The 14,052-nt window shown below is 42.7% G+C and overlaps 1 protein-coding gene across 2 annotated transcripts; it reads left to right on the top strand.

The window, feature by feature from the left end:
* Window positions 1-1,058: 1,058 nt before the first annotated feature.
* On the top strand, window positions 1,059-14,027 carry bdh2 (3-hydroxybutyrate dehydrogenase, type 2). 2 transcript variants are annotated; one of them, XM_026171105.1, is made up of 10 exons: window positions 1,059-1,139; window positions 8,796-8,886; window positions 9,775-9,853; window positions 10,845-10,941; window positions 12,306-12,414; window positions 12,734-12,794; window positions 12,975-13,088; window positions 13,439-13,497; window positions 13,654-13,746; window positions 13,900-14,027. In XM_026171105.1, the coding sequence occupies exons 2-10, from the start codon at window positions 8,815-8,817 to the stop codon at window positions 13,951-13,953; spliced, it is 738 nt and encodes a 245-aa protein (XP_026026890.1). In that variant the 5' UTR covers window positions 1,059-1,139; window positions 8,796-8,814; the 3' UTR covers window positions 13,954-14,027. The 2 variants fall into 2 exon arrangements, with proteins under 2 accessions (XP_026026890.1, XP_026026889.1); XM_026171104.1 differs by having other exon boundaries at window positions 1,060-1,139; window positions 8,799-8,886.
* The last annotated feature ends 25 nt before the right edge of the window (window positions 14,028-14,052 follow it).

Here is a 14,052-nt window from a genome sequence, read left to right as displayed (position 1 = left end):
TGTAGCCACAGCCGCCCTGGGGCGCACTGACAGAGGAGAGGCTGCCGGACACTGGCGCCACTGGGCCCTCTGACCACCACCAGTAGGCAACGGGTGAAGTGTCTTGCCCAAGGACACAACGACCGAGACTGTCGGAGCCGGGGCTCAAACCGGCAACCTTCCGATTACAAGATGACCTCCCAACTCTTGAGCTACGATCGCCCCTTGTGAATGTCTGCATGAGGTTATTTTTTATTTGGTCACATGTGAAAGTGCCTTCAAAATCTTATTATATCGTGAAAACCAACTTCTGTTTCAGGCAAATAGAAGATTTATTTGTTTATTTTCTTATTTTACAAGAATAAATGTTTTTTCCCCAAATGTTTCATTTGAATTACAATCTTGACATTCTTAAAATGCCAACAGATTTATCCTACTTTTAAGCTCTTTAACCATTAACAATAAACACTGAAAAGACCTGACAAAGGAGGGGCAAAGGTCATTTTCCTTCCAAAGTCCTTCCAATTACAAGTCAAGATGATTTACAAAGACAGTGAAATTTTCCAACTCATAATAACAATAACAGAGTATAAGGGCTAGATTAAGAAAAAAGACAGTTTAGAGTGATCTTTTTTTATTATTATTATTATTATTGTTCACTTTGACAATAAACTTGAAATACTATTTTAAGATTAAACTCAAAATATAATTTCACCTTAAGGAGTATGTGAGTCATGTGCATTATGCATTACATACTATTTATTTCAACTTTTGTTGTGAAATTTCATATTTACTCTCAAAATGAATAATTGAAAAATTCTTTCTTATATTGTTTTTTTCTTGGTCCTTACAAATAAAATATTTGTATCAAATGTACTTTCTTATACAGGACACTCAAAAGAGAACTTATTTTAACAATTTAAAAAGTTCGTACAAAGCTTAATGTCTTTAATTTTTTAAAGGGTGAAAAAAAACGTCTGAAAGTAGAAAGCCTTGTTGGTGTGCTCCCTTGCTTTCTAGTCTTCTCAAATTGCACCCTGCCCCTTCGTGTGAACTTCCTGGTCTCGAACCAACAGGAGTTCTAGCTGCGTGTCACGTGTCCAGCCTCGCTGAACTCTGACGTTGAGTGCGTCTTGTCGAAGTCGGAGCTGAGCAGAGGGGTGAGTTTCTAAAATCTTTACGTTAGCTAACAGTCCAACCTACAGAAAGCATCTGCACATGCTCATCAGTTAAAGTCATTACTGTGTGGTTGATCGCGCTTGAGCAGCTGATGCAAGTAAAGTTTTTGTAGGTTACACACGTTTGAAAAAAAATCTGTTATGCAACAATAGGAATCAATGACATTTCTGCAGTTACAGGTTAACGTGTTTGAAAAGCGATTACAGTCCAATGCTACTTTGAATTGTTACATTTTCTGGACTGTATTTAGAGGGTTTTTTTAAACCATCCAAATCTACTTAGAAGACAGGAGATTCTAGCAATACCACTCACCTTTGTATCTTTTCTTAATGTTATCTCAGTTTAAAATCAAATAGAATAGAATAGCTCTTAATTGCCATTGTACATGTACAACGGAATTATGGAAATTATGGTTTCTAGTAATACCTGTCTGCACATCCTTAGATACACTGCAAATTCACCATAGTTGTACTGGTGCCACTTTTTCTTCTTTGTCTGAGATGGCCACAGTAACTGAAAATCTGCACTGTTTCTAAGACTAATGAACTGAGAACAGGCACAAGCAGTAAGCAGTGAAGCTTAAAATGTCATTTCTCATTTGAGTCACATTGTGTTTCATTATCTCATGTGAGGATTTACACACGAGTTAATACTTAATGAGCAACAGCAGACTGATAGGTAAGTTAAAGTTTTACAGTTTGCTTTAAGACAATGCAGAAGTGCAAAATGTGGAAATCCTGCACTGAATGGTTGAAATCTTCATTCAAATGCTAAACTGGCCCTATGACAGGTCAGTCCACCAGTGCCCAGCAGCCCACATGGTATGGTGTGCCATTTTGTGGTTATTTAAAAGAAAAAAGTTATTTTTTTTTCCTGGAGGTACCAGAGTGGTGTGAAGTGTTTTTGTTCTATAGCTTCACCAAGGCCATGGACATTTGAAAGGGTATACACCTCATTTGCCTGTGGCAATGGTATTAGCTCAGTAATAAACCCAGTATTTTCAAAAATTTTAAACTTCTCCTGGAAAAATTGATAAAACGTAGGAGTCTCCAGAACTGTTAGGCCCCAGCATCGACTGTTACCACTCACAAGAGAAGGAGTGCCATGTCTTTATGAATTAAATATAAATGAAGAATTCTTTGGCAAGTGCTAACTAGGATTGGATCCATCCTTACAGGCACTGTAGGAACTGTTAATTAGCTCTGCGGGGCCTACAATGCTTAATCCTTGGCCACAAGACTGGTGTGCATCAATTCCCTCTTGTTGGCTTACTTTTCAGGGCCTGCTGCAGAATTTGGCTTCTGCAGGCCTGAATTATAAATCTGGAGGACAAGTGTACATGCCCATGCTTCGGGATAGTTCGTGGCCTCCATGATTGAGGCAAACAACCAGGTCTGGCTGTCAGGTTTAGTTTGTCAGACCAGGACTGCATAGTTGTTCTGGCAGCTTCTATAGAACCTTAAGCCTTGTTTTTGGCCAGGTTTTGGTTGTGTTTTGTATGAACTGCAACCTCACAAGAGCCCGTTTACCGGACTCACCAATGTCTGCTTTTGAACTATAGATGTTGCTATTGAGGATTATTTTATATTATTGTTCTCCTTTTGTTAATACAAAAGGAGAAGTCCAAACAGTAAACACAGCTATTGCAGAGTTTTCCTCAGAACAGTTTAATATTTTCAAGTTGTTAAGCTCTGTGTAAACCCTGGGCATCTCTGAGCTCTGAACTTCTTGCAAACTTGTGTATTCAACAATGACCATCTTGTGCACGCCAGGTTACAAAAATCAAGGCCTGCACGAAAAGTTGAAACAAAAGTAAAGAGTGGAACTGGTACCAAGAGTTGTGACGTCACTTTTGGCGCACGTTGCCGTTCTTAAGGGTGACAAAAACCATGTGTCAGTATACTAGCCCGCCTCCCCTTCCAAAGCCTTCGATGCTTGTTGCCTCCTGGGAATACGAGGCGGGTCTGGGCCCGGGCTGGAGAGTTGGCGCAGTGGCAGGAAGGCTGCTGTGTTGCCTGGGATTACTCCTCATCCCCTACCCAACCCTGTTGCTGGTCACATGCTCTATAATGTTGTACTGTGGACATTTATGTGCTTTCTGTGCAGAGGAGTTTTTTTGTTTCCTGTTCTCATGCTGTCCTCCTATAGCCCAGCATGAGTAGAGGTCTCTTTTTTCCTCTTGTACTTTCCCATTGTAGTGTACATTTAAGTGGTTTTTCTGCAATGCAACCGTTCTCTGACTTGTATCCCCATGTGATGTCTGTGTTGTGTGTGTAAGGTCGGGGGCGGGTTCATTCCACTGCAGGGCAACCTGCCACTGCAAGTGGCGAATAAAATTTGAACTTGAACTTAATTGAGGGACATGCAGTACTGTGCTCAAGGTTGAGATAGGGTCAGATAACATTTTCAAACCAGGCCTTCCCGAGTCAGGACGACCTGAACTCTATTCAGACAATTTTCTTGGGAGTCACAATTATAAAGAACAAGCAATTTATTATACTATTACATATACATATACTCTCTCATAAACACCTTATTCTTAGAGGGTAGGACCCAATGGGGGTCTGTTTAATGGTTCTCTAGATTCAGAGGTAAGTAAGTACACATGTTCAGTAAGATGAGAGTTATAAAATATAGATAGTTATGCTTTACAACTCAAGTGAATTAAATTTAAATTATATAGAGCAAAATCACAGCAACAGTTGCTTTGTGGTGCTTTATATTCTAACGTAAAAGAGCCCACAATAATCTTCATAAATATATCATCTTCATGTTGGTAATATTGATGAAATGATAAGAAGAACTTTTGTGCTCTGAACTTTGTATAGACAGATGTGATTCCTGTATGTTATTCTATATCTTTAAGTCCTTGACTGAGAAACTGCCATATTGCATTATTTCTGGGCTGTGTCACGTCATATTTGGTCTAATTACTAACTTTCACTACAAGTTTCATGGTACTGATCTTGTCTGATTTGTTGGGTGACATTATTGTATTTTTTTTTTTTTTTTTTTTTTTGTCTTTTTGCCTGTCCTGTTTGGCTCTTTTGCCATCAGAATTATTGCCTAAAGGCAAAGAAAGATGCCCAACGGATTTACTTTACCAAATTGACCATCCCAGCCTTGCCGTAATGGTCCATTTGATTCACCTTTTATTGTTTATTTTATTTTCACTTGCTGAATACGGGACAGACTTGACTGGAGGAAAGAAGGGGAGAAAGAAAGAGGGAAAGAGAAACAGCTGAGAAGAGGGACGGGGGAGAAGGGCAAAAAACAAAAACCAACAGAATGGGCAGGAAAAAAAAATGCATCTATCGATCACCTGGATCACCTGTTGAGAAAGAAAAAAGAAAACAAGCAGAAGAGAACAAGAGTAATAGAATAAACAACATCACAATGATATATGGGAATATGACAGTAAATACTAAATATTAAACATTATTGTGCAGCACATAACATCAACAGAACACAGTGTGCTTTGAGGTAGGAGCCAAAAAGGGTGTAGTTTGTGGGTGTGATCACCCGTGTGTACACCTGTGAGCATGGACACGCTTGTTTTTTTAAAAGGTTCCTTCATGTAATGATCTGCTAGAGGGTGTGGGGGGGCCACAGCCCTGTCCTCCAGCGCATGAAGCAGGTGTGGAGGAGATCAAAACTCCAGACATCCAGAGGCCCCCAGAACACAAGAGACCAAGGAAGACCAACAGAGGGGCAGCCGCGCCACTGTCCCAGAAGAGCTGAGGAGAGTCCCAGATGAGGGCTCACTCAGCAGTCGCGGAGCAGATGCCAGGGGGAGTTGCAGTGACGCGCTCGTGAGCTCCGCTGGCAGCCAGCTGTGCCTGAGTGACCGAGCCCCAGGCCGAGAGGCCGGGGGCACCCCACCTCCGAAGTGGCCCGAGCGAGCCCCAGGCTCCAGGCCCCGATAAGTAGGGATGGGACCGGTTCTGACATAAACGGTAGTAACCAGACCGAAAAGCAGCGCACATTTCGGTGCTTTATTTCGGTGCTTTTTTTCCTGAGCTGTGATACACTTCTAGCCAATCATTTTACGTTTCCGAGAATAGTAGGTGGGTCCAGGTACGTACGTTCTTTTAGAGCAGAGCTACAGATTAAAAATGTCCAAGGCGAAGCGGTCAAAAGTCTGGCTGTACTTCACAGCAAAATATGCAAACTCAGCAGCAACAAGTGCTTTAAGCTGATACTGTGATACTGTCAAAGGAAGTAACACCTCGAATCCGATGAAACACCTGGCGATGCATAGCGTTTTTTTTAAAAGCCCAGAAATGCGCCGTATTTGATAGCTTGCTGTGAGACCTCACACCGAGCGCATCTACTGCGGGTGGGTTGGCTGTTATGCAACATCCCCCAAAAACACGAAGAGGAGAGTCCTGGCCCCTAGCCCTGCCAGTGTAGCAGAAATGATGATGGATGGTGATGCAGCAGCAGCCGTTCTTTTCTGCGTGCGTAGCTTCATGTTGTTCGAGTGTAATTTACGTTGAGTAGGCTAACCACGTTATTACATTAATGCATGTAAGGTGAACTAGCAAACATCATCATAGCTACATGCAGCTGTCTTCTTGTTTGATGGCAGATACTCCCTTCACCCTGGCCAAAAAGGCTAAAATGACCAAAGAAGAAGTGGAAAACAGTTAAACATGAGAGGTTTTTGGACAAAGTTTGTGTTTTTTCCATTGTTTAAGCACTGCTTCCAGCCATGAGTGATACCATATATGCCCCATAGCTGCAGAAAAGGCTAACATTGTTATCTTTTTACAAAAAACAGCTGAACATGAGAGGTTTTTGGACCAATTTTGTGTTCTCCATTCTTTAAGCACCGGTTTGAGCACCGTTTGATTACCGGCACCGTTCCAAAAGTACCGATTTGGCACCGGTATCGGATAAAACCTAAACGATACCCATCCCTACCGATAAGCGGCCGCCAAGGAGTGAGCCGGTGTGTACCTGGACGCCCATCCCCGGACACAAAGAACCTCCAACGCACCGATGTCTGAGGGAGTCCGCCACTGGCAGGGGAAGTGGTGGTGGGGGGAGATAGGCCTCCAAACCTTGGAGGGCCTGAGATGTCCCCAGAGAGGTGGCGTCTGATACCCAACCTGACATATAGAGACAGGCATACAGGCACACACAGATACAAACATCCATTCCCACCCTCATGCTCTCATATGCACTTACTCCACACTCAACCAACGTGGAGACAGACATAAAGAGACGCTGTACACACGATCACACTCCCCAAAGGTACTCTACGAACCGGGTCTAGGTACCCTTGCCCCTGGAGGGGGGAACTGCACCCAGACCCAGGTGGTGTTACCCTTTTCCCTGCGGTGGGGAGAGGCAGACCGCCCCGACTCCGCAGCAGCAGGGAGGCCCCACACTCCAGACCGCAGTCGGACGGCCAACTCCTCCTCCTAGCCCCCCCGCTCCAGCAGGCCGCAGAGAATGGGGGTGAGAGAAGACTCCAAACCTCCCTCCACCCGCTCATTGTAGTGTTGATGCATGTGTGTTCTAAGGTGCATTTAAAACCCAGGAGGGCATGGAGCTACCTGCCAGAGAGCAGCAGGTAAGCGCATAGTCCCTCCTGCTAGCCCTCAATGTCTACGTGTATTTAAAATTGAGAGGTGGGCAACGACGCCAGGGGTGAGGTGTACACCCTGATGGTACTTTGGATTCCGTGTATCGTGCCCACCCCCAAGATCCTATATGTATGTGTAATGAGAGTGTGAGTAATGTGAATGTCTAAGTTGTGGGATAAAATTGAGGCAGAGGCAGCCAGAAGGGGACAGAGGGGGGGGGGGGGGGGGGGGTAGCCTCCTCTGCACCCTGGTGACACACCCCTACTCCAAGGCCCTGCATGTGTGGGTGGTTGTGGTGGAGCGGGAAGAGGGAGGCAGCTGGAGATGGGGAGGGAAAGAAGGGAGGGCCAAGTGACCCCTCCCTGGGGCCAGCTCCCCCGCTGACCCCAGTAGGCACCCCCATACTCCGCGACCCGCCAGGGAAAGGGGGCCCAGGCCCATCCGGACCGGGGCCCAGTGCAGCAGCGCCTCCCGGCCCCACAGAGCCCGGGACAGTCCACACAACCCCACCACAGAAAAAACTGCACCCACCCCACCATCCACTCATCTTCCAGACTACATAAGACAATAGACGCCCAGGCTGAGATCTTCCTCCACCTCTTCTGTATCTCCCCCTCCTGCAGAGAGAGTTCCTGAAGAGAGGAAAGCTCCTGCAAGGTGTGACAATCTCCCCCACCAGTTGAAGAGCCCCCCAGGTGGCTCGACGCACCAGCGGCACCCTGCGCCAGGGCTGGGCCCCCATGCACGCACCCGCCCACAACCCCGGCAACACACCAACCAGGACCCAAGCCCCCGAGGCCCGGCCAGGGCCCCAGCCCAGAGACTGAGCGCCCCCAGAACCTCACGCCCATCCCGGACCCACCCAGGGGCAGCCAGGCTACCAGGTCAGTAACCCACGTCCGTCAGCACAGACCCTCCCCTAGCCTTGCTGCACGCAGCCACGAGGAAACAGTCACCTGAGAGCCAACAGAGCCCCTAACTGGACATGACCGCTACCCCGGGTTGAGCCCCCCAAGGAAGATGCCTCCGGGGAACCCCCCGACGCCCTAAGCCTGTCCCTACCCCCACACCAATCACAACAGTGAAGGCGGGACCAAACTATGACCCTCCACCCCCACTAGGTGATGGAGCTGATCAAAGGAGCCCAGAGCAATTGATCTGATGTGGTGGCAGAGGCTGTATCAAGACTAATGTAATCTAATAGATAATTTCTATATTGGTTAGAATTAAGATTATTTTTATTTTTCCAGTTCATGAGGACAGTTTTCTTGGCTATGCATAGGGCAGTGAAAACCATATGGGCTATATTCTTTTCTGAAGTGACATTATCTAAGCTGCCCAACAAACACACTAAGGGGGAAGTTGGAATGTTATATTTCAGGTACTTTGATAAGTCTTCACATATCTCGCGCCAAAACTTCTGAACTGGTGGACAGAACCAAAGAGCATGGATATAATTGTCCGGTGAATTGGGTGACATTATTGTAAATAAGGACCAGCACTCTGTGAACTGAATTTAAGCTGGTACTGGAAGCGGAAGACAGACTCACTGATAAAGCACATTTGTTAATAGGGCCTTTTTACCATAAGCTACAATCATTTTGAGCCAAGTAATAAAATTTACATTAATATTTATAATGCCTGACTTTGTCACTATTAGTGACTGAATGCGCTAAACCTAACACTACAGCAAGCTTCTAATGAATTCAAGTCCTCTTCGTAAGTGGTTTTGTGGGGTCACTTAAGAGTTCTCTCTTAGCTGTAGGCCATCAAATGCTGCAGTTTACCGAAAGACCATTTTGCCAATGGTCAATGATTGCACAGTTATATAACCAAATTACGAATTGCACCACACTTTTCAGAGATTAGCAGTGAATGTATGTCTTTGCATGTCTGGACTGCTGAAAACCACGAATTAAAGTATAGAAATTTGTACATTTGTGTAAAAAACATGCTTGATATACCTTTTTAAATTAAGACTGAAAGCATTTATCTAAATAAATGTGCTGTTATTCTCCAATCTTTTGTTTGTTTTGTTCACAGCAGCAGTGAAAGGTAAACTATGGGTCGCCTGGATGGGAAAGTGATTGTTCTGTCCGCTGCTGCTCAGGGGATTGGACGTGCTGCAGCAATGGTAAAAACATTTCATATCTTCTTCTTAACATCTCACTGATTTAGTGGCTTCTAAATCACAGCAGAAAATGTTTATTTAGTAGTTAAATATTGCACTTATTCAGTGCTCTTTACATTTTGATAAGTATTAAATATAGATTAACTAATATAGGATATACTGCTTAGAGTTAAAGATTTTAAGAAGTCCCGTGATGTAATTTTTCTTAATGTAATTTAAAACATGTTTCTTCCAACTTCCTTATGTATAGAAACACTTAAGCATGTCACCTAATGTCCTGTAAATGACTGCTGTAATAGTGATTCCTGAGTTAATGGAGGCAAAGGTTCAGGACCGTCCTTTAGGGATATTCTTGCCAAAGAGATAACAACACACTTGAAAATCTCACACACTGGATTGGACCATCGCTACATCTGTTCCCTCCAAGTGATCTTAAAGTGTGCAAAGGTGCCTTGTATTACAGTGAACTGGGTTTTTATTGGAGGAATTCAACCTAAAAGTTAAAAGATGCAAATGTTATAAGGGGTCTTTTGAGCAAATCCATTTGCACTTTAAAAACCTGCCTTATTGATGGGAAGTTGAATGGATTTCAGAAGAGTTGTGGAACTGTGGATGGATATTGACAGTCTGCTTTCAGATGCTTGATAATGAGATATTGATTGGTATTGATGATCTGAATTATTCCCTGTAGTTGGAGTGCCCTCGTCCATTCGTACAGCAATTTAGATTCCTGCTCAGTTGTGTCTGTGGCTCGGTGTCCTTCTCTTTTCGGTTTTGTGTCATAACCAATCATCATAATTGCAAATTTTTCCTTAAATTTTATAGCACAGCATGTAGAACATTGAGGAACCACTTGGAACTGAACACTGATTATTTTTTTTTAAACTGTAGGCATTTGCTAAGGAGGGAGCTCAGGTCACAGCCACAGACATAAATGGAGAAAAGCTGAAGGAGCTGGATGGTATTCAAGGCAAGTTTCATCTCTGCTGATCTATGACTGCCATCTTCTGGCTATTTGAGGCATTGCAAAAGGGATGCCAGTTTACTCCTATCCCTTCATTCAAGTTCTTTCACAACTTAATTATTTGATGCAAAGTTTTAAAATTTTGATTACTTTGAAATAGCTTGTACTTAGAGATAGGGTGGGAAGTTCAGTTATTCAAGAGGGGCTTAGATTAAAACCGTGGTTCCTCCACATCGAAAGGAGCCAGTTGAGATGGTTCGGGTATCTGACAAGGATGCCTCCTGGGTGCACCGTGAGGGAGGTTTTCTGGGATTGTCTGACTGAGAGGAGGTTTTAGCCTATAAAGCCTAGGACCTAGGTTCTCTGCTTAGGTTACCGGCACCAGATAAGTGGAAGAAGCAATGCATGCATTCTACTAATTTCTCTCATTTTGGCCAAAGCAGCTAATTAGTATAAATGCATAACACCTATGCTTTCCCCAGAGTGAAGTTGTTTTTTCTACAAGAGCCATTTAACGTATCTCTATTAGAGAAATTGAAATTGCACTGTGGTAATTTTAAAAAGAAAAAAAAAAACAGATTATCTCATTTCTGGTGTGCATATCATATATTAGTTGTAAAAGGCTTTATATGGGTTTTAATTGTCTTTTCTTCAAGACTGTGAGAAGAGAACCATATCTCTATTTATTCTGGTCTCTGCAGTAAATGAGTTTGAATAAAAAGGACATGAGCAACATTCTTCTTCTGATATCACGCCTGAGCACTTCACCCTCTTAACTGGCTTTCTGCAGAGCCATTGAGCGGTCAGTAGGAAAAGATGTATGTTGAAGAAGATAGCAGCCAGGACCATTGTTTTGCTGTGTAACTGTGGAAATGATTGATAAATGAAGCTGCTATACCTTGAATTATTTCATGCACTAAAATAAAGCCAGCTGTTATGAAGACAAAAGCAGTGCAAGTATAATCTAAACTGTCCTTGTTTTTGTTTTCGGTGTCAGGGATCAGGACCAAAGTGGTGGACGTGACCAAGAAGGACCAAGTAGAAGCCCTGGCCAAGGAACATGACCATGTAGATGTTCTGTTCAACGTTGCTGGGTACTTTTTAAATTAGTTTTTATTTCTCTGATTTACTGAAGAAACAAAAACCTTACATAATTCTTGGAAAAACAAAATGTATGGTATTTAGAAGTTCCACATCAAGTAAAACAAATAAAGCTGTAATTTGCACCATTTTTGGAAGTAAATTCATGTGAGTTATTGTTGACAACAGATTAAAGTAGAAAACTGAAAAAAATATGTCAAAACCAGAATTCCTAAATCAGCAGTCACTGTGCATTTTACTTGTAGTTTCAAATAAACGTTAAGTTATTCTTTTTAACCATGAGGAAGTCAGGAGAGACAGAGAAGTATGTGAGGGTGGTGCAGGACATGTAAGAGGACAGCGAGACAGCGGTAAGGTGTGCAGTAGGAGTGACAGATGGGTTCAGGGTAAGGGTGGGATTACATTAGGGATCAGCTCTGAGCCCCTTCTTGTTTGCAGTGGTGATGGACAGGATGACAGATGAGGTCAGACAGGAGATACTGTGCACTATGATTATTTAAAGACAGAATACATGTGAATTAGATGGACACAGGTCGAAAGGTGAACATGCAAGTGAAGGTAGTGAAGGTAGATCAGTTTAAATACCTGCGTTCAACCATCAAAACCAATGGACAGTGCACAAGAGAGGTGAAGAAGAGATTGCAGGAGCATGGAGTGGCTGGAGACAAGTGTCAGGGATAATTTGTGACAGAAGGATAGCAACAAGAGTGAAAGAAAAGGTTCAAAAGATGGTAATAAAGATGCTCAGATTTTTGAGTGAACAGGATGGGTAATATTAGAACTGAGTACATCAGAGGGACAGCTCAGGTCGAACGGTTTGGAGACAGAGTTAGAAAGTCTAGGCTGAGATGGTTTGGAGATGTGCAGAGGAGGGACAGTGGACAGAGGATGTTGCCAGCAAGGAGGAAAAAAGACACAGATGAGGTTCTCGGATGAAGTCAAGGAGGACATGCAGTGTTGGTGTGACATAGGTGGAAGCTAGGAATAAGATGTGATGTCAGTTGGATGATCTGCTGTGGTGACCGCAAAAGGAGAAAAAAAGATAAAATTGAAGTTACACTTTTCTAATTCACCCATCTGTCTCCTGCTTACTACTTAATTACATTTCCAAAACCCCATAACATACATACATAACCCCCTCTCCCCTTTTCTCAATTTTATTAACAGGTTTCTTCTACATTATCACCTTTGAGTTTTATCTTGAAATGGCAGTAGTTTACCACTCTGGTTTTGATTAAGTTATTAGGTACAGATATTGTCACTTGTGTCTCACTGTTTGTCCAAATTGTCATATTAATGCTGTCTAAAGTTATTAGATGAGGCTATTTTTCCACTAAATGTCTGTGCTCGTACACAGATTTGTGCATCATGGCACCATCTTGGATTGTGAAGAGGATGACTGGGACTTCACAATGAATGTCAATGTGCGGAGCATGTACCTGATGAGCAAGGCTTTCTTGCCTAAGGTGACTTTTGGCCACTTCACCAAACTCTTAACACCATTTATCCCGTGAATGTAATAGGTGCTACTGATAATAGTGTGACATATGCCTTTAATTTTGTTCTCATCCGTTGTTGGATTAGCTGCATTAACTGTACCACTGTGAACCCATGACATGATGGGTGAGGACTGCTCAGCTACTAATCCTGCTTTAGCTGCAAACTAACCAAACTGCCAAACTGTACCTTTAGCGCAGATCTCGGCACTTTTTATTGCTTTGTTTGTGTAGTTTTAATCTGGATTCAACAAAAACAATTCTGTTAATATGCCATTTGTCATTCTAGATGTTGGCAAAGAAGTCGGGAAACATTATTAACATGGCATCTGTTGCATCAAGCATAAAAGGTAAACGATCTTCCTCAGATCTTTTTTTTTTTTTTATTGCAGTTGCTTGTAGAACTATTCCTACTTAAAGGGACACGATGTCTTTGAAGTTTGGCCAGTCTTTGCAATCCTCTTATCTCAGATAAATGCTTTGCCTGCGTATGGCTGTGTGTGAGTGACAGATGTGTTTCCTCAACACAGGCGTTGTTAAGCGGTGTGTCTATAGTACCTCCAAGGCTGCAGTGATTGGGCTCACCAAGTCCATAGCTGCGGATTTCATTGAGCAAGGCATTCGCTGTAACTGTGTTTGTCCTGGTAAGGTTAGAACACAGTGCAACAAATCACCATATCACCATGTGTTTTTAGTCTTCCTCAGTGATACTCAAAGTATACTGTAAACGTCCTTGAAATTAAACTAAATTGATGGGGTGTTTTAGCTGAAGGTTGTTTCATGTTAGGGCACACTGGCTTAAGAGCCAGTCTAAAAAGATGCTGTGTATACTTTTATTTTGATTATTTATATACATCACATCCAAGTCCAACCCAATCGTATTTGATACTTATTAATAGAAAAATGTTCATTTAGCCAAAGACCATAATTTCTTAACTAACTCTTGTCTTTTGATAAACATTTCATTAGGCTTGCTCTCTTTCTATTTCTGTAGGGACTGTTGATACTCCATCACTGAGGGGTAGGATCCAGGCTCAGCCCGACCCAGAACAGGTATTGCAGGCTTTGATGTACATTTTCGCCAACCTGACAGTAATGCCTGCGTGATTCATATACTATGTGTCATATGTTATCTTTATTTACACAATGTTAAATAATGATGACTGGATGATGAAGATAATGAATGATCCAATTATAACTCATTTACAGGCTTATAAAGACTTTATGGCAAGACAGAAAACTGGCAGGCTGTGCACAGCCGAAGAGGTTGCACACCTGTGCGTATACCTGGCCTCAGATGAGGTGAGTGCTTGCACAGATGTAATTCAGGAGGTATAATAATAGTATGAATAGAGTGTAGGTATCATAGGAATACACATACCTAGAGAAAGCTGTAGATATTTTTGTCAGTAAAGTAATTTACCAGTGGTTTTAAACTGTCTGGGCCCTCCACAGTCAGCCTATGTGACTGGGACAGAGCACATCATCGATGGAGGTTGGAGACTGTGAGGAAACTGGAAGGACTACATCATTACAGAAGTGGAATCCAAACCTTGAATTCAAATAAAGTTGTCATAAATGGATAATTTTTTAAAATTATTATTATAA

This window comes from Astatotilapia calliptera, chromosome 6, assembly GCF_900246225.1.
Source record: "Astatotilapia calliptera chromosome 6, fAstCal1.2, whole genome shotgun sequence".
NCBI lineage: Eukaryota > Metazoa > Chordata > Actinopteri > Cichliformes > Cichlidae > Astatotilapia > Astatotilapia calliptera.
This window is presented reverse-complemented; position numbering and strand designations above follow the sequence as displayed.